General features: G+C 34.3%; 1 protein-coding gene across 1 annotated transcript; it reads left to right on the forward strand.

Moving 5' to 3' along the window:
• The first annotated feature begins 8,452 nt into the window (after nt 1-8,452).
• On the forward strand, nt 8,453-19,089 carry LOC108774834 (somatomedin-B and thrombospondin type-1 domain-containing protein). The gene is made up of 5 exons (XM_018541042.1): nt 8,453-8,910; nt 13,770-13,970; nt 14,893-14,971; nt 16,097-16,170; nt 18,337-19,089. The coding sequence occupies exons 1-5, from the start codon at nt 8,655-8,657 to the stop codon at nt 18,690-18,692; spliced, it is 966 nt and encodes a 321-aa protein (XP_018396544.1). The 5' UTR covers nt 8,453-8,654; the 3' UTR covers nt 18,693-19,089.

Genomic DNA, 19,089 nt, shown 5'->3' on the forward strand with positions numbered 1-19,089 from the left:
AGCTCTGAAAACTCCGTCCCGCCGACCGATAACTCCGACAGCGAGCAAATTGAATTTTCTCGTTACTTGTATATTATTAGCGCTATCATGACGCGTATTCTACTCTTCGCTTCTACGGGCGAATTGAGTTTCACGGTGTGCCCTCGCGCTCGACTTTGCGAAAGTGTGCTCGCGCGGACGTGTCAATTTGCTCGCGGACCAACTGGATTTTGCTACCACTGACCGTAAAACCGACTCAATTTTTCCACAGTGCCAAATTGAGTTTAAAATAAAAATCGTGCGGCTCTCTGTAGAATTTGACCTGAAAAAAAAAAAAAAAAATACGGCCAAGTTCCAGGGGATTTGATAATCGTGGCATAAAATTAACGCGCTGTTGTCTATATTGCCAATATTGCTTATACTTTCTCGGTATTTTTATTTTTATATACTGTATATTCAACATGCTTCTATATATAAAACGCACATAGAAATATATGTTGAATATGTATATTATATGTGTTAAAAATACAATAAAAATATATATTATAAATTTTAAAATATTTTAAAATATTTTAAAATATTTTAAAATATTTTAAAATATTTTAAAATATTTTAAAATATTTTAAAATATTTTAAAATATTTTAAAATATTTTAAAATATTTTAAAATATTTTAAAATATTTTAAAATATTTTAAAATATTTTAAAATATTTTAAAATATTTTAAAATATTTTAAAATATTTTAAAATATTTTAAAATATTTTAAAATATTTTAAAATATTTTAAAATATTTTAAAATATTTTAAAATATTTTAAAATATTTTAAAATATTTTAAAATATTTTAAAATATTTTAAAATATTTTAAAATATTTTAAAATATTTTAAAATATTTTAAAATATTTTAAAATATTTTAAAATATTTTAAAATATTTATTCGTAATACTTTTAATACGTAATTAAATTCTTCACAGCTGTGCCTTGATGACGTTATACCTGAGCATAAGAAAAAGAATTTAAAAAATAAATTTAATATAGATCATGATTTAAATTTTCATGAATACGCGCGCTTTCATACGTTTTCTTATACTAGAGAAGGTTTTTCTAAATTTTTCTAACTAATTGAAGACAATGCCTTATTGTTAGATGGAACATCTGCACTTTTAGCGACCTAATTTGAAGCGAACGTACGGAAGGAAGCCTCAATGTACATCGGCTTTCCGCTATTCATGACGATACGTATGTCTTCTCTTATTAATGTTGGCGCAGCTGGCGCGCGAACATCGCGCGGGACGACCGACGGAATTGGGAAAATTAATTGTCGTCTTCTAGAAGCGCGCACCATCTCTCCTCCGGTAGAGAAGGGACCGCGAGATATCGAGCAGCGTTGCACGTTGTTTGCACTCGCGATTAATCAACGTTCCCGCGTCCGATATCAGACCTCGAGAGAATCCAATTCGTTCGGTCGTTCTGCGCCCACTTGGGACTCCACTTCGCAAAGAAAAAACCTTTCCCGTTCGTTACTTGTTGAGCGCTAACGCAAAAATTTCGTTGTCGAAAGTTTCGAGAAACTCTCTTGAAGGTTCTTGAAATGTATTATATATCTATACGAATATCGATCTTGCGGCGGAATATTGCTTTATTAGTTTTGCGATAAACCACACTTGAAAATGTGTTTCCACATTTGCTTCGAAGGTTGAAATCGATAAATTGCTCCTTTTTCATTTGTTTGTCGATAGAGATTTATAATTTGTTCGGAGATACTATTATAACAATGTTGATACAAAGTATATAGCATAAAAGAATTATAATATTAATGGGGATATATATAAGAATTTTATATTATTTTTTCAAGAAATTCAGAATATTCAGAATATTTCTACATTTCTCAAATGTCTATAAATTAAATAGTAAAAAAGTGTGGGTCGAACAAAATATTCAGATTGCAGACGGAAGGAGTGAACATATTCGTATGATTGCATACAAAGTAGAATCAAGTGTAATTTTTTTTTTATATTACTGATAAAGATCTATACATTGTAAAAAAAGATCAGAAAATTGAACTGGAATTGTCTTAACTAACTCGATCTCAGAGTTAAATATGGCGAACTAACTGTTGGCGTATACTGATCAGTATACTGATTTAATTGCAGATTTATTTCATCGTACTTATAAAATTATTTTAATGGAAGAGACGATTACGTTTGTTTACTACCAATATTAGTTTTGTTAACTTTATGCATACTTTGTAGAACTAAATTTAATGCATATTTAATAAATGCAATATTAAATAAATGATAAAATGTTTCTTAACGCAATTCGACAATTATTTCGCTATATTTAACTCTGAGATTGAGTTGGTTGAATCATTAATTCGAGTGGCTTCAACTTATCTTTTTTTATTGTATATACCGAGTTCTCGCATGCTATCAAAATATAGATACATCTTTTTTTTGGAGAGACATTTATTTTATTTCCTTATTAAATATTACAAAATTACATATATACACATACATACATATATAGGTATATACATATACACATATATATATATATATATATATATATATACACAGTGGGTTGTCAAAATATTAGGGACAGTGCGATTTTTCTGTTAATTTTAATTTTGCCTCTTAATGAAATTCCGTGAAATATTTTTATTTTTAATGCCTGTTCTGGTTATTCTATCTTATTTGTAAGTTCTATGTAAAGCCTGGCAATATTGACATAAAAATAACAAAAAAATTGCACTGTCCCTAATATTTTGGCAACCTGCTGTATATTAACCTTAAGGCTGCCGGAAAGCCGATATATCGGCTCATGAGGAAAGTCAGCTTTTTTCTATAAGAAACATATGTGTATGTTACCAAATATACTAAAGTTTAGATTCATATATCCAGACAACCACATAAAAAATAAAAAGAAAAAAAAAGGAAAGAATAGAAAAAATAAAAAAGGAAAAAAGAAAAAAGGAGCTACATAAATACTCTGTATATGTCCACGTCGTTAGGCTCTGGGTAATTACCATCAAATTCAGCGCCCCTAAAAACCCTTATTAATATCTACTTATTTAAAAATTTCATGATCCAAAATTTATTCTTTACTTTAATCCTGCCGGGAAGCCGATATATCGGCTCGGCCTATGATATGAACTTTGTATACATATAGTTGATACATGATACAAGACACAAATTTGGCCACTTTTAAAGGACGGTTTAATATCTCAAATCCCGGCAGTCTAAAGGTTAAAAGAGAAGACTAGAGTTAGATTTCTCGTTTATTTTACTTGAAAGTCGTTGTATAATTCTGTAGGTGTGCGTTAAAAATCTTCAAGCATAAAGGCTATATAGCTTATTAGCATCATGATGAGTGGTTAAATGAACATCGAAAAGTTTTTATGCATTCATACAAAATTGGAACGACCTTTCTCATCGTAACCCACGGGCCGAGCACGTGCCTAAAGTCGGATAATGAGAAACAAGAAACAAGTGGAGAATGAGGAGAGAGCGAGGACGAAGAAGATGAGGAGATTATGCTCTTGGCAATGGCGCGCAATTATAGAACACGCGGCAAACTTTCGCAATATCTGTGCCCAACTTTCATTGCTTAATACAGACTGCATTCTAAGGCGTGAGTGGCTTTTTAACCTTAGTCTACCCGTTACTCTCTTCTTTCGCATATATATTAGGCATTCTAGATGCCGTCTTCCAGAAAGATACTCATTATATAAATGCACCTTCTTGTGAGATTCGTATAACTTTAATCAGTGAATCGCTAATTAATAACAAATTAATAATAAGCAGTAACGAGTTCTTCAGGTTTATTTATTCCATGGTCTATACATATATTCTTTGTTCTCCATTTCATTCGTATTTCTTTTTTATATAAAAAATTTTTTATTTACAATCTCTGTACAAAATTACATAATATCAAACTCTACATAGTCTACATACTTGAAGTTTGATTACTGCATTTACAAATAAAACTTCGAGAGACTGGTGGCAAATATATCATAATGGAGGAATTGGAAGTGCTGGGTATAATAGAATCTCATACAACTTTTTAATTTTTTTACTACAAATATGTATGTAGACAATGTTGTGATGACTATTCCTTTGTAAACAGCCAAGAATATGTTAGAAAAATTTAATGCATTTTATCCGAGACTGCAATTTACAATGGAATTTGGGGAAAAAAATTAATTTTTTTATTATGATTGTTGAAATAAATTACAATAAAAAGTTAATTTCTGAAATGCTACATGTTAAAGAATAAGTAAAAGATATTAACTCCCAAAAGAGGACACACAAAATGTCTAAATAAATCATACAGTTAGTTTCTAACAACAATAAATAAACGTTTAACCTTGCTAATTGTTTCGCTCGTTTTATGTCGTGCCGATCTTGTCATTTGAATTTACACGCTCAATCAGGTAAGACGTTTCTGTAGTGAGTTTCTGCCTCTTTCTGAGTTTCAATTTATTTCAATTTAAATTACTTATACTTCTGCACATTGTTTTAAATATTTAGATTGACTTTTTATTTATAATTAACTAATCACTTATAGATTGATTTTTATTTACAATTGACTAATAATTTATTATCTTATTATATTGTTTAATTTTATAAAAATAATTGATAAGTTTATTACTTATACTTTATATACGTTGTTTTATGTTATTTACTATTAGATTTCATTTCTGTCACCGATTATCAACAATTGCTCTCTCGACAATGAAGAATTGCAGACTAATTGCCTAAACAATGGAGGGAATCATATTTTTACATGATACGGAATCTGAATACAGAAGTTATTAGTATGTACATCATCTTCTTTCGTTGCAATCATTTTTCAATGCAAACATTCAAATTTATTGATATACATTTTATTGTGCAATGCCAGGAATAACATAAATTGTTAGAAAATTTTCATTTGTCTTTTTATATTTTTATATTCACTGAAGAAGGACCCGTAATCCGAAACGTTCAACTTCTTTTATATATAGTAAATATACATCATAAAAACTATTTTTAATTTCTTTACTTGCTCAATTACAGACTGTTATATTGTATATATTGTTTATAAGCGATGTTTATATTATTTGCCCGCGCTGTGCCTCTTTATATTTCCTCGATCACGTTTTTTTATTTTAACGTTAGACGTATAACAGTTTTGATATACTAAACATATGACAGTAACGAATTCTTGAAGACGAAATTTTTCGAGGAATATCATCATATAGTTATATAATAATAATCATAACAAGTATCATGTCTGTTGAAGACATTGCGGCATGTACTTCGTTTGGTGAGTTTTTAATGCTTGAATTTTGTAAGAAACGTTGACCAACTACCCAGACAGTACGCAATATTTATAGAATATATACAAAAATCTGTAAGATTTTTATTTTTAATATTTTTGCGATATTAGATTTATTTTTAATATTTTTGCGATATTAGATTGCACAGATCATATATAGATATTTATTATAAAAATAAAATATTTATCGTATATATTAATAAATACTGTGAAAAAATACTTAATAACACATTATAATCTATGTAAAAAATATTTATATCTATTTAAAATATTTATATCTATGTGTGTCCATCATAAATATTATACATATGTATATATAATATTTAGTCTAATATTTTAATAATGTTTTCGAGTAAAACTTATATAAAATATGTGATATTTAAAAAAATAAATAATAATAGATATTTATTATAAATATTCTGTGTTATCTTGGTAAAATTGACATATTATGGTTTTTACACAGGTCACGTAAACCGGCATTACAACTGTATTGTCATGAATAAGAAACTATTGAGCAACTTTTAGTTTGATAATTATCATGATTTAACATTCATTCCATGAAAATTTAATAAACAATAGATTTTTAATATAAATTTTGTACTTGATTTATGTTGACTCCCACGGTCTCATTAATGATAATTGTTTCATTAAATTGACAGGAGTCCCGTATAAGTTTAAAATTGTCAATTTAATATGAACTAATTAATCGTAAAAATATAAACATTGTATGTGTTCTCTTGTCTGTAAAAAAAATACATTATTATTTCTTCTCTAAAATATGTATTTTCCTCTAAGGCTTGATAATAAATTGATTAACTTTTTATTAATTTTAGACCACGCAAACCGTGGTGTGTACAAAAATACAAAAATTTGGCACATTAAGATTAAAAAAAAAATAAATGCTTTTTGACGATAGAAGATTGATCTGTCCTCGGGCGACCTGGCCGTAGCGGCCGTTGGATTACGTCATTCCGTCGCGTCGCTAAGATGAAAAGTACACGATCGGTCGCTACGTGGCGCAAGTAGCGCAGGCATAGCTCACAAACTTACCGCTAGGCTCCGCAGGTGTGACTCAGTTGCTCGTGTCTAAAATGCATCCACGATGGGGATAAATTGAAGCTCGTGGCGGCTGAAAGCATACTTACCTGGCGCAGAGGTTACCGTGATCATGAAGGCGGTTCCTCCAGGGCGAGGCTCTTCCATTGCACTTCGGTTGAGCTGACCCTTGCGAATATCCCTAATGTGGATATCTCGGGCGTACAATTTTTGATAGTCGGGACTGCGTTCGCGCTATCCCGGTGATAAAAGCACCGAAAAATAAATGTCCCTTTCCAACCGTTAAACTTAACCTTTTTTTTTTTATAGTAGACTGTATCCAATATCCATGATAATTTTATAGATAAAAAAGCCCAGTAAAGAAGACGTAAAAAACATCAGATTAAAAGAAACAAAAATTAACTCTAGTTATGAAAAATCGGGCCTGAAGATATAAAGTTCCATCTCACATTCTGTGCGCAGATAGGATAATTTATCCCTCAATATGCAATCAACAAGGATAAAATGATAGGCATCGTGAATGGTGAAATGGAACGCATTCTGAAAGCGACGTGTGTACATTCCTCTCTTAACAGAAATAAACGTTGATAAAAAAGCAATTTCATTTTATAGCGGAGATTTTCCTCGATTTATATTATTTTTACTATAGAAAAAGTTATTCAGTAATATTTTATTAAGGTTATTTATGTTTCAATTTTTTATTCTCGAATCACATTTTTTTCTAAAGTAATTTTAACCTTTTTTAACATATCTTTAAGTTTTTTTTTACAGAAAAGCTTTAGTCAGTTAAAAAAATAATAAATTTTATAGCAAATAATAAAATAAATACAATTAATTAATTGAAAAAAAAACGGATATTTTAAGCGAATAATCAATATTTTCATCTCTTGCATATATTTTCTGATGTTACATGATAAAATATATTTTAATTCATATCTGTAATTGCAATAGTACAATCAAATGTACTTTTAATGCTTTTTCTGTTAATTGAATTTTACCAGAGATATGTATAGATTTTTTAAATATGCATTTCTATGTTGGAACATTCTCTGAACGAATAATAGTAAACATAATGAAATTCATTTTTAATCCTTCACATTTTTCGACAACAATAGTATTTATTTAAATCTCTACATTGTGCAATAATATCGATAACAATACAACACATTGTCAGATATTGTCGAAGCCGCATATAGAGGGTGTCATTTTGTAATCGACCAAAGATTGCGGCCGATAGCGAACTTGACGTTGTTGTTAGAAATAAAGTAAGTTCCGTCGACGAGAGTGATCTCTTACAATGTTATCGCTAAGAACAAGTCGTTTTTCTATCGGAGAAACGCCGGAGTAGGACATCCGACGGTTCCAACGGCTGTCTCGTGTACGTTAGTGTGGTACATGGCACGAATTGTTACCCTTTAAATTCCATTAAAAGCTGCAGGCACTAAATCGTGGCGTCCCGTGAGAACAGGCGGGGCATGCGCCGAGGCGAGGCAGGTGCCGGCTGCTGCGGTTCCCGTGGGAGGTGCGCCGAGAGTACGAGAAGCAAGGACGACGGGTCGTCGAAGGCGCAACATACCGCGCGCCTCGTTACGCTCTTCTCGCGCTCGCGGGGGTTGAAACTCGACTCAGTTGGATCGCGACACCCTCCGCCGAAGGGTCGATGAGCGTGGCGACAGAAATTGCTCTCGTTGCGGTGATATGCGAAAGATCCTACCGACGCGTGTCGCAAAGTGGCTCACGTAGATTTTCCTTAATTTCGCTTCTTCCGATATATCCACGCGAGAGTAAATAATAATACTATTGTATAAGAACATTTTAATTAACTGCGGAAACATACGTAAAACAAATATTAAGGATTCCTAATTGTGTGCGAGAGACAACTATATTTTATTTTGTATTTCTGTTAAGAGAAATTTGAAAGCACGAAACAACATTGCTTTTATTGTATACAAATGTAAAGTGCGTCCTCGCAGATTTAATGGTCGATGAATGTCGATAATGCGGAGATATTAAATTAACTGCGGTTTCAAGCATGAGCTCCGCTATAACTGAAGAGTTATTCTCTCGAATGGACTAGCAAAGTAGAAGGTGATATCTTGAAAATCAGGTGGGACCAGTAGATGGACATGCCGACGGTCAATCGCGCGCGCGACGAGTCGCTGTAATAAGTCACGAGTGTGAAATCCGTCGTCGTTACGGCACGTGCGTGGTGTTTCCACGACTCTGTTGGCGGAATCAACATCCCAAGGTCGTCGTGGTGGCCGGTGGCGGTAAGAGCAAGGTCGTCAGGGTCGCGAGGAGAATGTGGAAGAAGGATACGACCAGGCTGGCCAGACTGATCGTCGTCGCCGCGCTGATTTCCCTGACCATTGACGGGACCGCCGCCGGAAGCTGCGGCTCCGCAAAGCTCTGTTGCCAAGGCAGGGACTCGGGCTGCGTCATTCAGAAGGAGTCGCCGAACGCAATTATCGAGAGTCCGCGCGACAAGCCGTGCTACTGCGATCACGCATGTCTCAAGCTCGCCGATTGCTGCGACGATTTTAAGGAGACCTGCGGTGGTACGTGCTCTCGGTGATTTCGCACGGCGAGGGTTTGGGGTAGCGACGCGTAGTATATTGAAAAGAAGATGGATGAAGTTGGAAATTCAGTTCAAATCGTCTGTAAAAAAGAAACGAAAAGGATTAAGTGCACAGTCGACTGCTCTTTTTATCTCGATTAAAAAAGTATCTGGTTATTTCTTCTTTTTTATGAGTACTCGGCCAGATTTTGAATTTGATTTCATTTATTCGCATCCATTTCGAGTTAAATTGAAACATTGCATTTTCTTTGCGCAAGAAATAAACTATTTATAAATATTTTGTATGTACGTGTACGAAATCATATAAATTAAAAATACACTTTTTTTTTATAATCATTAATTGCAAGTAAGAAAATTTTATAATAAATATCATTGCTCTTCTTAACATGAGAAACATATAGACCTATTTTCACAATATACGTGCTTACATAATGATTAAAGATTTTACGAAGATAATTTAATATTTAGGTAATCATACGTTATGAAAGCAGCTTCAGAATTGATACTATTTATTATAATTGATACTTCTAATTGGAATCAAACAAGTACATATGCAATTACAAAATAAATATTACAGTATAATCATGTGCCATAAAAACAGGTAAAATTCAACTGCGAAATAAAAAATGCTCGATTCATCAATTAATCAAACTTGGAAACATGGAAGAAATAATCAATTCTTGGGAAAAAATCGCGCAGTGGAGCATTGATTAATTAGTAGACAACGCGATGGTCCGTATTTGCTTATTCGTGCTAAGCACGCGCTTAAATACACATACTCATGATACATGCATACTCTGCGTCATGGATTTTGTAGGATTACCGTTGGATCTTAAGAACGTAACCTACTTGCTTTTAAGCAACGTACTTGCTTTAACGCAGGCGAACTGAGATCATCAAGTAACTTACCGTTAGTAAGTTTTTAACGTTAGCAAAATCGCGTCATCAGAAATGAATTTTGCTAGTGAGGAATTTTGTGCGCGAAGCTTTTTATCGGGGAGCGGATCCATCATTTTTCGTTCTTTACATCGACGTATCAACAGCGTACGATATATGATTCGTTTCTTTTCTACCTTTAAAACCAATATCCACTTCCAATTTTCGATCAAAGCAACCACACACATGACCGCTCAAAAAGATGCCTGATGCTGCGTTTTACTAACATCAACATAGTTGCTGTGCGTTTTGTGAGAGAATTTAATCAAACGTCGAGCAATTATCAATCTGACATAATACAATTACATTCGATAGAAATCGACATACTCTTGATGATCAAAACGCTTCATGTATAGGAATATCATTAAGCACCGATTAATATGCCGATATGTAGAATATCTATGTATTTCAGAACATGAAAGCAAATTTTATTAAAGAAATTGAATTATCACAGAAATTATGTATCTGTCAGAATTACATATAATCTATCAGAAACGTTAATTTTTAATTATATATAACCGCGCGGATATGAATAAAACAAATTTAGATTATTAGATGATTTAATTAAAAAAATACGTCCGATGTATATTCCCTGTGCGTGTAACTTCGAATTTTGAAGAAATAGCTTGTAGGGAACCATTTCGCGCATAGATCTGAAGAATTATTGCGGCTATATTGCCTAAGTAAAGATGATAACGCATAGCTGAGAGATCAGCTGCGACGAAGCATAAAAGTAAAGAATATCTCGGTAAATGTATTTCAAAATTTATGGACTGAATATATCCATGCTTGTATTTTACAGAATTATGGCGTAATGCGAAGATAATGATATTACTGAATTTTCACTTTTGTGCAAAAACGAGATCGCCAGTTATTCCCGATAATACAATCTTTGATTTAAATACTTTGTGTTAAACACTACAATAGTTAAAGAATAATGAATTTAATTTACAAATTTAATATTTTATTCTAATTTAATTGCTGCTATATGATAAAGCGCGTTTGTTAACAATAGATATACTCTCAAGGTTTATATTTTATAATATCATATATATGTATAAAAGTGAGATTTTTTAAATTTATCCGTATTTGCATAATAGACCGTCGAATCATTTTACATTGCACGACTGTTGGGAATTTTATGGTTTGCCGAACGACGCGTCTGTTAATAGCAAAGGGATTAATGTTATTCAATTCACATTTCCGTTCGTTTAACATAGACCTGTTTTACTGGTTTAATTGCCAGATAATCGACGGCCGTGCGATTAAACTGTGCGCGCTAAACAACGCTAACACAACAATAAAATTTCCATTTATGCGCCTATTGTTTGCTGCAGGTCAATTATAAAGCGCGAAATGTCTCTCGAAGTAGACGCGCGAGCGAGCGTCCGCCGAAGAATGGGAGTGACTTTATTGTGTCTGACTGCCACTTTCATCCATTTTCGTCGGGAATGTTCATCTTTAATGTCCTAATTTCTGCCATTTGCGAAGCTACGAGGGATTCGGTATTCTTCGAAGCTAAAGCTGCGCCGGGGAACGCAATTATTCACGCTTACCGGCCGAGAAGAAGTGCCGCTCCTTTCGACTTGAAGATGTAACGCGCGCAGTTGTTGCGGCTGAAATCGTTTCACGAGTGACGCAAAACCGTCCGTCTAGAAGCAAGATAATCCTATTCTCGTCGTATAGGCTTCAAACGAGACGTGAATTTACATATTTTCTAACGGGACCGTGACGGAATTACGCGAGAAACGTTATACTTATTTCAGCCGATATACGTTCCGGCCAATTCATCCATACGCCCAATGAAACGTATAAAGATTTGCACACTTACGTGAAAGAAATATATCTGCGTGTCCTGTTCTCGACGCGAATTTACAACGTCGGCTTCTTTATCATTTTTAACGCGTCAAGACAAGATGATACTGAACTTATTATTCTACGAAAGCGGCGTGGAACATTTTAGTTGTAATAACCTCGGAGAGAAAAGGGGAGGGTGTGCTGTGGAGAAACGAAAAATAATCACTAAGTGTTTTACTATGGTTAATGATACTTCGACAGTAAACTTTTGCGAATTTATCTTCCCAAAGTAACTCGCGCGGAAAGTCAAATGCACATAAAATATTCTCGCTCCCGTGGCGCGTGGAGCGCATAAAGTTTTGGCGACATGAACGTGTACAACACGTGACACACCTTAAATTGATCGTTGCACACCGATGATAGTGCATTATTTTTTCTACATATTTCCGGCTGAATCTCCAACATCGCGTATGCATTCGATCGTTCGCATTCACCGGACCGTCGTCGTCGCCGACCGGCGGGCGCGCGAAATAATTTAGTTCGAGCGTACAATCGATCGACGACCATAGGTCCCGGTATAGCGATCGTGTTCGACGGAAACCGCCAACTATAAGCGCCCATGTACCTAACTGTAAAAGAAGCAATAAACAAGTAGTTATATCTGTGCCTATGTACCGCGCAGTTCTCGTCGCTCGTCGAAATAGCCTAATGCAAAATGCAGCTTGAATTTTAGTCCGCGGCTGCAACGCCGATCCCCCCACCTCCGATAAAATGTTTCCCTCATATTTGTAACGTCCGCTCAGCCGCGATCGTATAATAAATCTTTAAATTATTACTGATTTTGAAAACGAGGAATGAGAATGTTACAAGCGAGAAAATTGAAAATGCTAATGATTATATTAATGCATCAATATGTGCGGCGTGCACGAGACGTTGCGATTACAATAATTACATTAATAAAGTAACGTGCGTCATTTAATTATACGCTATTTGCGATAAAATACAAATATAAAATTATACAAAGTATTTCGTTTAATTTTATCAATCGTGTGATATTTCATTTTCATATTCTCATTATACATCGTATTGATAATTCACTTTGCAGTTATATTTCAAAGCGAAACTCTTTCCTCTTTTTTTACACGTGAAAGAGCAAAGTGTCGTTTATATAAATAATAAATTTTCTCTAATTGTCTTTTCAACTTGCGTAATAACGTTCTATTATAGGAGAGAATATCTCAGAATTCTGGTTGAAAATGGACAAATCAAGATTTTCTAGCTAAATTTATTACAATTCTAATTGATATAGCCAGAATTTTATGGTTCGTTTATTTTCAACCAGAAATTTTTCTCGGTATAAAATCAACTGTATTCGTCGAATCTGCTGTAGTTCCATAGAAAACAAGATGCCTCTTAGTTAATTGCTCGTCTCTCGTATAACTGTAAAAAAAATTTGGCACGCAAATGACTGCGCGATATTTCATTTAAAACAGTGTCTAATTAACGCCGTTGACGTCATTCCACTTTTTAAATGTTGCGATACTTGTTCTTGATGCATCCCGTGCAAAATGGAGTATAGCAGCATATTAAATGAATTTCCATCCTTTGCATTCTACGCGCTCCTTAATGGAGAGAAGCATCAGTGATTGCCGATGCGCGTTTATTGCATTTTTACTCATCTCAAATTGTCTCTCCAGTTTTCTGGCGATATAGCGAAGTGAATAACGCATAGTGAAATGCGTTTTGGAAGGACGTTCGTAAATCGCTATTTCTCTGAGCTGCTTTTATGCGCGCCGTAAAATATCGGGAAAATAACACGCTCGATTTTTTCTACTCACACATACATGCCTCGTATACTATATATAGCTTTAAAATGTTTATTCTATAAAAAGTTACATCTTTTAATTCAAAAATATTATACTGTTACATTGCCAGTTAAGAATCGCCCTGGAAAATCTAAATGATAAGAGACCGAAAATGTCCCGTTTATCGATTTATGAATTGCACATTTTACCAGCGCGGCACTTTCGAGACAATTTTATCGTTTGTCTGCGAGAAACGACCAGATGGCCAGATCTTAATGTCGCGTTCATTCCCTCCTTACAGTGGTCGACTGCGTGGTAAGCGAATGGAGCCCGTGGACTCCTTGCGATAACGGATGCGGAAGTGGCACTCAAAGGCGCAGCCGGGTGATCGAGATCGAGGAGAAGAATGGTGGAAAGCACTGTCCGCACTTGGACCAGGAGAGGACGTGCCGCAGCTTCCAGAAATGTCACGCTGGGATTCGCTCGCAGCCACATACTAAAAGTAAGCATTGATCGATCTCGAAGAGATAAGTCGCATTCTACTTTTGGAATGTTTTTAAAGAATTGACCTTTAACTTGAGAATAGTAACTTGATCTTTTTTTTTTATGTAAACGAACACCTATTTTCTTATCAATTAAAATCAACTACGTTGTGTACTATTGATTGCTTTTCAATTACTTATATTTATTTTATTAATATATAAGAATATTATAGATATGGATTTAACTATCATATAATTTTCTGTGAAAAGTAAGTAGAAACTAAAGAAATATTAAATGTATTAAGCATTAAATATGATAACTTATAACAATATATATATATATATATAATTATGATTTTAATCCATATGATGCTTTTCTATTGTTTGTTTTAATGGAATCGCATATTTAAAAGTTCGTAAAAAATAATTATTAGAAAAGAAGAAATATGTTAAATAATATCGTAAAAAGCAAAATTTTACATTTTTTTACACCGCTGTAATTTATAATAACTGTAATTTATAAAAACACTCCAAATAATGATTTCCTGCAGGTTAATTAGACCCGTTGAATTTGCACAGTGTAATTAGTCGGACGAGATCACCTTTTTTACTCTTATTTCGTAAGCAAACACAAACAATCTAAAGTAATCGAACAATAATTTTTCTTGCAATAATTATTACGACTTTTACGATAATAATCGTGCGATTAATTGAGGATTAAATTGAATTAATTGCAATTGAGAGAACGAAAGAAGGAATATTACTTCTTCTCTGAATTCCTGGTTTCTGTAAAAACTAAATGGTCTGACATTTCTCAAGCATTTCCCGTTCTAAAGAATGAAAAGAGCCGGATTATCTTCGATTGTATGTAGCGTAATGCGAAATTCTTGACGTCTGTCTACCGTTGTTCGATCCTAGGCGATTTCCTTTCATTTGCCACAGGTGTGACGCTTCTTGAGATTTTTCCGGGCGACGGCAACAGTACGGATGTAAGGATCAAGGATAGGATCGTCGATAAAAGGTAGGTCAAACCCTCGTGTTTCGGATTCCTGCGAAATGCGATTTGCCACACATGTTCCCAATTCGTGCTGCAGAAACAATGTCTTTTCCGTTTTCTCTGATTGCCAGCGCGAAAGTAGATGAAACAACGACAGTGGAATTTTGTGGGAAAATTAAAATACAAAATTGCTTATTAGTATAAATCAAGGTCATTACATCGACTATTTCTATATCTTTTATTAATATTAGATTTTTTGCAAAAGATAAGATTCTGAAACTTTTCGACTCTTTTTCAATAATTATGTTCACATTAATAAAATGTTAATTCTTTTTATTATTCTTTCATTTATATAAATCACCAAAACATCAGACGTTATTATTCATTCCTTTGGTCTTTTTAATGATTAAGAAACGTTAGTACTTTTAATATTAAATTTCTTTTCCGTAATGAACATTATTAAAACTTGTCGTTTATCAGTGTAGGAATTTTTTAAAAGTCCTTCGACTTAATTATACATATAATAACTAGATAAATACTTGATTGAACGAATGAGGCTATGCGATAGAGCTCTATATAACTCGTTGCAAAATACGGTGTTTTTAACGCGCGTAACGCACTTATCCTTTTTATGCCGTATATGCACCACCAAATGACACAATTAATAATTTTCAATCGCATTTTGTATGCATTATTAATAGTGTGAAGCGTTCGTGCGTAACTAATAAGTTGACGACCTTAATTTTCAAAGTTCATTACCCTTTCGCGCGATCAAGCATCACGATGCAATTCCATTAAAAGCCTTCTCTGCTTGACGAGGGATACCTCCCGCGGGATACATTTTTAATCCCGAGCCGCTCTGTAACCAAGACAGAATCGCCGATGTGTCAAGTATCTAATTTGACACGTGCTCCGACCTGTTACAAAACACGTAGCAAACATCGCGTCGCAGTATCGAGATTCCCCTGTGACGTTATGTCGAGCGGGTAAAGCAAACTATACAAGCCGCCAGCGAGCGATGGAGCCCTTTGGGTTCCGTAGTATAGCGTGCGGTGCGGTGGCTAACGAGAAAACATACCGGGGAACGTACACGTTTTGTTCTGGGCTTTGCGATATTTAATATAAAAACCGATATTACACACGTTTCAGAGGCAGCTGTATCCCTTTCACCATTACATGGAGCTCACGGGGTTGTGGCAAGTTTTTGGAATTGCTCTCGCAAGGTTTGTATATAAGTGTCTAATAATAATAATAGCCGAGCCTAATATTAACTAGAAATAGGAGTTTTACTTACAGTAGGACGTTATTTTTATTATTGAGGCCGAAGATCCAAATACGAATGCAGAATAAATATCGGATATCGCAACCTTCCTCTTCCTCTTGATTCTAGAGAGACTTTTAAAATGGTTAAAATTAGTTCCTTTCTTTGAAGATTAAGGCCGGTATTTATAGACTATTTTTAAGTAATATGTTAAGGTATTAATATGGCTCTGTGGCCTGTAGTCATAGTCAGTTCTTATATTCAAGACCGTCTTAAGTTCAGTCTTGAGGAATTACGACCCAATCAGAGGGCCGCTTTAGCATCTTAAGACATTACTTAAGACAGTCTTGAAATAAGAACCGACTATGAATACCGACCTGTGATTGAGTTTTGACATCTTAAGATTATACTTGAGACTGTTTTAAATGTACCATAAGTAATACGTACGTCTATGAATATTGAACTAAATCAGAATTTATCATTCGATTAAATACTTTTTCGGTTCTCTATACATTTTCAGGTTTTTGTATAAACTCATATAAAACATATTTATATTTAATTGTAAAGTAAGATATATCTCGTTATTTGAATTTAAATTGTCTTTTTTAACATTGAACAATTTTTCATAATTTGTTTCTTAAAATGTTAGAGTAAATCAGAAACTTTGAACCACGTTTTCATATTAAGGATGAATAAGATGCTTACGAGTAAAACACTACGGAGCTTATAAAAACAGAGTATATATTGCAACGAAGAGGAAAAACAACAGCGGATGCTCCGCATACCGGCCATTCTTTTTCGCGGTTAAGTCCTCGCCCCGCGCGTTCAAGCTTTTTGTAACCATAATGCTTCGAAGAGACAATAGACTTGTCTTCTTGCGAAAAACGTTTCGCATCTCCGCGGCGGTATGTAAAACTCGGGATTACGCTTCGAGCGAAAAATTATCGCTCCGCGAAAGTCTTCTCTCTTAGTCGTCTGACATGATAAAAGCATAAGATTCCTTAGTCCGCGTGCTCGGCGAGTTTCAAAAAACTCGCAGTATTAATTTAAACTTTCTTGATATTCTCATTTATATATTGCGTGAAATACAAAACTCGAGAAATCGTGCATTCTTACGCCAATATAAATATGTACGTTATTAAAAATGCCATTCGACTCTTTTAAGAAACATTGTTTGAAATCTTTTCACATGCGACCAAGATAACGATACAAATGTTTACTGAAACGTATGTAATAATTATGCTTACAACTATTTCCATAACTGTTGAATATTTTTCTTATGTATTATAATTTAACGACGTAAAAAGTAACGCCCGTTTTGTTAATCTTATACACATACGATTGTCATTAATTGCGCATTGATTTTGAAAAATCAAAAGAAACTGAAGGAATGGGATTATTTACTTAAAACCGTGTGATAAGATGGTGCTCTTTTAACGAAATCTAAACTCCTCAAATTCTGAATACGAAATTCGCGTAACGATGAATCGTGTCGCTAACGCGGAAATGAAGCGACTCGATCTAGTCTCAATTAACGTATACCACGGTTATGCGACGTAACGTCATGTAAATTAGAGCGTAGCTCCCGCGACACTGCTTTAAGACGGTTGTTATCACGAAGGAATCGACCGGATGTAGTGGATGCAGTGGTGAAGATAACGGTTGTTTCCTACCGGCACCATATCTAAAGTAGATAAGCCACGGAACGCGGAAATCTGCGAACGAAAGCAAGCTATTTTGATGACGGCTTACTTATTATCTCTACGTCGCTGTTAAATTACCTATCTTGTTTTCCTCACCTTTGTGCAGGCGTGCCTTTTCATTTATCCCCCATTTTGCTTCTCTTATTATAGTTATTATAATTAATATAAGAGAAATCAATTGTCTTTTTTCCAAATTACATTGCTGTTACATTCATTTAGAAAATATTAATTATATATATTAATAGAAGAGTATTTAATTGCGCCAAATAAACATATAATTAGAGAATATTTAATTTTAAAACCTTTCTCGTTAGAATAATCTTATACAAATATAATTAAGTATACATATGTAACGTTAAGTGTATAATTAAAATTACATGTCGTTGATTGAAAATAAAAACGGTGAGCGATTAAAATCACCACAGGTTTGTCGATTTGCGTGGAGCGTCCTGGTAACGAGAGCCTGGACAAATACGTGGGCGTGAACAAGTGGAAGCTGTCGACCAATATTGCTGATAGCAGCAATCGGTACGGCCAATCGACCAATTCGGTCTGCCACGGAAGATGGTACGGCGATTCGAAGCTGGTAGATTGTCACGATTGGCGTTGCATCCGAAAATCGACCCCGTACGCCATTCAATGGTTCCGACGCCGACGTCGCAGAGGAGCGAACAGCAACGCCGTCGTCAGCAATGATAGAGTCATGAGAAGGCGAAGAAGAGGCAGACGACGGAAGAGGAGCAGAAGAAGAAGGCGCGACGTCGCCGTCGCGGGACGGTGAACGTTTTCTCCGGAGATCTACGTTCTCCGACAGCTCTTGTGAGTGTCATCGGTGTTAGAACCCCTTTCTCCTTCTCCCTCCTTTCTCTATCTATTGTTATACAGGATATATCGTGAGATGTTGAAAACACTTCAAGATCAGATTCTTTGAGAAACACAATTTTAACTTAATCGAAAAGCCGATTTTTGTTCGCAGCAAAAATATGGAGGCAAAAAATTTAACATTAGAACTAATTGAAGGTCGATCACCACTTCGCAAATTAAGCTTCAAAGCTACAGGTATATTAGGTAAATACAGAAAAAGCTTACTTGTTATTTAAGTTTGAGTGCACTTTAATAGGATTTAAATTTGAAACTATTTCATTACACTAAGGCATTTAATTTTAAGAATTAGAAAG

Source organism: Cyphomyrmex costatus, unplaced genomic scaffold, assembly GCF_001594065.2.
Source record: "Cyphomyrmex costatus isolate MS0001 unplaced genomic scaffold, Ccosl1.0 scaffold275, whole genome shotgun sequence".
Lineage (NCBI taxonomy): Eukaryota > Metazoa > Arthropoda > Insecta > Hymenoptera > Formicidae > Cyphomyrmex > Cyphomyrmex costatus.

Excerpts from the sequence above, each read along its gene's own strand:
- LOC108774834 (XM_018541042.1), top strand. The coding sequence starts at position 8,655 with ATGTGGAAGAAGGATACGACCAGGCTGGCCAGACTGATCGTCGTCGCC. Across the intron at positions 13,971-14,892 it reads CTCGCAGCCACATACTAAAA|GTGTGACGCTTCTTGAGATT; the intron begins GTAAGCATTGAT and ends CATTTGCCACAG. Across the intron at positions 14,972-16,096 it reads GATAGGATCGTCGATAAAAG|AGGCAGCTGTATCCCTTTCA; the intron begins GTAGGTCAAACC and ends CACACGTTTCAG.